Genomic DNA, 6,085 nt, shown 5'->3' with positions numbered 1-6,085 from the left:
AAAACTCACCAATTTCCCCATAATGACCAAGGTATATCCTATCCAAAACCGTTCAGAAAATGAAGCTACCTAATACCGTTTTTAAGTTCCATTTAATAATAAAAGACGACTCGTCTTAAATACTCAGCTACCACCTCACAGTACGGCTTCAGAACGCGCAATTTCTCGCTAAGTCTCGCGGTTTACTATGAATGAAGTACTACGGCTGAGACCCGGATGTTACTATTTGGCGCCAAAACAGCAAACATGGCTCAGACGCGCGTCAAGTCTGAACAGGAGAGCGACAAAAGGGGGCGAAAGAAAATAGCCACTCCAGTTCGAAAGATACGAAAGAAAATTAGAGACAGACGAAGAAGCACTCAGACTGTGTATGTTGGGAGGGAGGTGGGGCGGTGGAGGACACTTAAAGCTGAGTTAGGACTCACATACGAGGCAATGGCGAAACTACTCCTCGACACGTGAGTATGCGCTTCACAGGTCTCAAGTGTGTCTGATTATCATATTATCCTGTTCACAATAAATGACAATATCTGTGCTCATACAAAGTTGGTTACGTGTATAAGAGCGTTTTGGGTTTTACGTTTTCTGTTTTTGATCGGTACATGTACCGAAAAGATGGACAGGCGGCACTTACATGCCTGACAAGTTTCGCTGTGTAGTCGTGACGTCTATCTCATTCTGACTGAAGCCTGCTGTGATTGGTCGTAAGCGTGGGAAAATCGAGGTCGTGACCTTGAGCCGGAAGTACTTCTGGCTGTGCTCCGAAATCATGATAAATAGTTTTCGTTTTCTAATTCTTTATTCTAGTTGTCTTAACAGGACTTTTGTGACCCAGACTTATTCATATAATAATAAACAATCTCCCAAAACACAAATCTGATCAAAGTTTTACATAGAACCTGCTTCTATACATTAATCTAACCCACTGAGTTGTCCTTTAATCAAATGTATTTTTATTACAATACTGGGAATTATTCTAATAATGGAGGCACATTCATGCACAGCATAAAACACCAATCCTTTCCAACATGCAGCAGTAGAGAATTTGTAATATGATAAAATAACTACACTTACTCTAGGAATAATCTGAAACTCAATTTCAAAAACTTTTAAACTACTAAATGACAAGTTAATGACAATTTATTGGTGCAAACTTTTTGATTATGTTCAAGGCACCTTTCTTCATGCCCAAAGACACTTTTGTCTCTTTAAGTCATTCAAAAACCACAAATGGAGTTAAAATCAAAATTTTGAAATTTCATTCTGAACACTGTAAGTAAAATTTGTTGCTTTTCCTCCCAATTTTGAGACAGTTCTAATAATATGAAGTTTAATAAACATTTACGTAGTTCAAGAGTTGTAAATATGGTGTATTAAAGTCAAACAAATTTAATTGGCCAAATATTTCCAGATAAAAATCTGTCAGCCCTTTTGACTGAAATTTCTTTTAAAAATAAAACTGATGTCTTACCCATCATTGACCTGGCTAGCCATATAATTAATAGAAAGTTACGTTGTAAAACATGTCTTGTATAAAGTGATTATGTCACTATGTCAGTTCAGTCTGCAAAATGATATTCTGTAACAGAAAATGTTCATTGATTGATAATGTGATATTTGTTCTATTTTGATGCTGTCTTTGTTATCAATAGTGGACCTCCTTTCTCTCTCTTTTAATCTATTCTATTCGAACACTGTTGATAACAATTGAAAGACAGTTTACCTGAGAAATAGGAAATTATTCTATGTACAAAAAAAAAGTATCATTCTAGTAAGTGAACAGCAGTAAATTCGAATATCCAATACAAATTAATTACCCAATAAAAATGTAACAAAAACTAAATTCTTGATAAATAAACATCTAGGTACATGTACGTAAAACAATCAGTAAAGCTGTATCTAGTTCTATCGTTGTTACTATCAAAACAAAATTGCACAAAAAAAAGTATGACATTTGAGATCCATAACTAAAAATATGTTATCACTTAAATGCAACTTTTAATAGTCATCCCTTCAAAAATTAACTACAAGGTTTTTCAATCTACAAGTGGGTTTACCATGCAAATATCTTTACAGAAATACAATATGTCATACTAATGCATTCTAACTTCTCTCTGCTTTGGTACATGTACTACATGATTATCATGTACATTTGACACAGACTGATCACGCTGATGTAAAATTGGTCCATTTGAAACTTATAGTTAAAACTTTACACAACTGCTGACCTCTAAATATGATGCTGCACACAAAAAGACTAGATTTGTTACTACGCTCATATAAATAACCCAATATTTTACAGTTTCAAAAAAAGTAGGAACTCTTGGGGGCTAAAATATTTCAGAGTAAGACTTCAGGTTGTGCAAATGCCCCCAAAACTTAAAAGGAATACTGTACACACCTGACAAAGTTAGAAATTTGTGTGGGGTACTAGATTTACAGGTTATGATTTTGTTCTGTGGTGAAACGGTCTTTACCACTACAGCAACTCCAACACTGTTGACAACACTTGACAAAGACAAGTTATTAAGATGTCTTATATAATTACTTCATTTAGCACCATTCATAAGAAATACACTTACAATAAAAGGTAAAATGATCTTGACCTTAAAGTACATATATGTCACCTTTGACTCTTGACCCTAATCTTGACCCTTCACACCAAACCAGAGGGCAACTCTTCTCGTAGCTTCTTGGCATAGAGAGAGGCCCACTGCGTCAGGCGACAGTTGCACAAGAAAGTGATGGCATTACGGCAATATCCTTGATGAAATGGGTTCAGCTCCTCATCCAAGTTACGCAGGTAGGTGATTCTTTCTCGACTGACCAGTTCCCAAGTCGTCATGTTGGTCAGCATTAAGTAAGAGTGGAAGGTCAGCAGGCCGGTCACTGTGAGACCCCCCACTATCAGGATTAGGATGTCCAGAACAAACAGCACATTGAGGTTGAACCATTCATTCCATTCATCCGTGTGCACTATGGCTTTCCTAAAATTACGACAAGAAGTTAAAAATTTCATAGTAGCAGTAGTAACATAAAAGAAAGTTTAATAATAATACATAAAATAATAATTTTAAATTTTGATTAACAAGGATTTCAAGATGTGTATACTGTTGGTTTTAACCATCAACCAGATGATGCACTTTAGTATCAAGATGCATGAGCCGTGGGAATTTTTAAAGATCCGTCATTATTGTTATCAACATCAACGGAAGTTATCATTAAATATAACTTTCATTAATATTTAATTTATAAATATCGTTTTGACATCACACTGGTAAAACATCACTTACATGAGAGTGAATTAAACCTGGACAATAAAGTTGCATTCACAATTAATCTATCATACTGGCTTGTGCACACTATCTCCCGGGGACTCTTGCTGAATGCAATCAGATAAACAGATTAACACACCTCCTCCTGGCATTGAGTAGCAAACAAAAATGCTGGCGGTTATATGCGTACCAGCATGTTGGAAACAAGAGTAGGTGTGTCAGTCTGTTTGTCTGATTGCATTTAAGGAGGGTTCCTGTGGAGTTAGTGCACACTATCAAGAAGCCTGAACAATAAGTTCTATTTGAATGCACCCTAAGCTGACCATATGACCAGTCCCCTTACCAAGCAATATACAATGTCCACCATATGATGACAGCCTTGGAGAAGAGGAAGAGCCAGAAGTATTTGTGATTCTTTTCTCCCACACAAGTTTCCAGCCAGGGGCAGTGATGGTCGTATTTGTACACACACCTGTCGCAGTCTTCGCAGTGCCGAGCTCGCATGGGTTGCTGGAGAGATCAATTAGCTTATTTTAAATAAAAAATGTCTTCATACAACCTTTTGCAAAAAGGATCTCCATATAAACATTTTCAGTCGTGACAGCTGATGAATTCCTCAGCTGTAACACTGTCAAGATCTGTTTGCATAAAATAATACAGGTAAGTGTCTTTGAAGATTAAAATTACTGAAAATGTATTATGCTATAAATTATGCTGTACCCAAGATATTAACAAACCCCTGAAAGTTATTGCATTATTGCTATTTTTGCCACTTCATAAGGACTGAAAGATATGATAAACAATGGCAAGGAACAATAATTTGTAATAAATGAAAATTCAAACATGAGCAGGACTTCATTTGACAAGCTGCTGTATAGATACTGAAAAGAACTGGACTTCGTGCATTTTGTTTTGTATAGATATATAGATAATTAAGTTATGCACGATTTATGAAATTATGACACAACCTGTTGCTTTTGCACAGAAAATGAAGTAGAGCATATGGCTCCATGAAAAAAGTTAATCTGCAGATTGTGCAGAAATAAAATTCTACTTTTTGACATACATGTACTTTGTAATACCTGTTTCTTTTTTTCTTTTTAGGGAGGGGATATAAACAGCCAATATTTTCAAAACTATCATTTCCCATTTTACTTCAATCCACACTTCATCCATTCTTCATTTCTTTCTTTTCTTTTACCTCAATATTACAAAATCCACACTTCCTTAGCTTGACTGGGGCCTCACTGTCTTTAGAGATCTTTAACATGGTGCTGTTCTCTGCACTGTCAACATCATCTTCCTCTTCTTCATCTGAACTCAGGTCTGATGTACTGGTTAGAGACTTCTGGAAAATAAATGACAGCCCAGTTTAATACATATCATTAATTCAGTCAATTTATTTATTCATTCATATGAGCAATTGTGTGAATCAAAGTGATTTCTTTCAATTAAAAGAGCTATTATATTACAAATCAAAATCTAGTTCACTGCAAAGCTGAGGTTCAAGTGGAATAAAGTAAGATAAAAACACAATAAATAGTAACTGCTTTAAAGAGAAGATATTGTGGTGTAAAATTGTTGTTTTTTCTAGATTTTTTCTAGACGTGTTATCCAAAATTATATCTTTATATTGTTTATATATTTATTAAATATCCATGTTTATCAATTATAATCACCATTTCTGTGGTACATTTGCTTACAATAAAGTTGTAAATGATAATAATATCATATAAAGTATTCATTTATTATTATCTACCTTCCTGTTCACTGGCACATATCCAGGATCCATAAAACAAGCAGTGTAGTACATGGCAAGTGAAAACATAAGCAGCAGTAGGTAGCCTATCCCATACGCTAGGTCCTCTTGGAGTATCAGAGATTTGTGTAAAACTGCAATAAAAAAAAAACAAAAACAAAAAAAATTTTACTAGCTGGTGCCATTCACAATTTCATTTTTCTGTTTTCAAGCTTCTAGAAGACATAAAAGGTGTATGTCATTTGTGCTCAGTCTACAAAACAAATGAATAACAAATTAAAAAGATTACAGTTTAAGTGAACACATTTGACACAGTTTTTGATAATATCTCAGAGAACATTTTCTAAAAATTATTTTTGAATCTTCCTTTGAAGTGCACGTCGGTTCACTGATTACTTTATTTTTCTTATAATTCACGCCTACATGTAGATGCAATGATGGATTTTTTTAAATCAAAATTAAAGCTGCTAAACAAAATTTAACATGTATTTAACTCTGACAGTGTGTGAAGGAATAAGAAGTTGTAGTTTTCAGTTGTGTTATTACGTTAAACTGTTGATGTTATGGCAAATAAACTTACTGGAATCCTTGAAAATCAGCGTAGCTGGTACCCCAACAGAAAGCCCTGTGTGAGCGAGTCGCACGAGAACATGTGTTCCACATCGAATCCTCCTACATAATGCTGACAAACATGAGCAAACCCCCATTTTTATCTTCTTCAGCGGAGTCTGTAAGGAACAACAGCAGTAACGCTGACAGCACCGCCAGCAGTGCGAAATCAGTGACAACGTCACAGACACTTTGGTTAATAACCGAACAAGCACCTTTCTAAACAATATGTAAGATTAATCCCTGAACTTATCTGCAAATTGTCAAATTTAGAAGCACAATCACAAGCTACATCATGAAAATCACGCGTTTTTGCACAAAAATTTGACAGATTTCTCACTTCCGTTCACCATGTTGACAAATACGAGACTTTACGAGATTTTGCTTTATTAAGTTTTTTCAAAGAGCTGGGTCTTCATTAAAACACTTGTTTGAATGGTCT

The 6,085-nt window shown here is 35.1% G+C and overlaps 1 protein-coding gene across 1 annotated transcript; it reads right to left on the bottom strand.

Moving 5' to 3' along the window:
- Nucleotides 1-936: 936 nt before the first annotated feature.
- On the bottom strand, nt 937-6,023 carry LOC106180747 (palmitoyltransferase ZDHHC12-B). Its single transcript, XM_013564847.3, has 5 exons — nt 5,615-6,023; nt 5,035-5,168; nt 4,477-4,623; nt 3,619-3,785; nt 937-2,987 (listed from the first exon to the last, which is right to left on the bottom strand). The coding sequence occupies exons 1-5, from the start codon at nt 5,739-5,741 to the stop codon at nt 2,657-2,659; spliced, it is 906 nt and encodes a 301-aa protein (XP_013420301.2). The 5' UTR covers nt 5,742-6,023; the 3' UTR covers nt 937-2,656.
- Between the last annotated feature and the right edge of the window lie 62 nt (nt 6,024-6,085).

This window comes from Lingula anatina, chromosome 3, assembly GCF_051362555.1.
Source record: "Lingula anatina isolate TDL-2025a chromosome 3, LinAna3.0, whole genome shotgun sequence".
Classification (NCBI taxonomy): domain Eukaryota; kingdom Metazoa; phylum Brachiopoda; class Lingulata; order Lingulida; family Lingulidae; genus Lingula; species Lingula anatina.
This window is presented reverse-complemented; position numbering and strand designations above follow the sequence as displayed.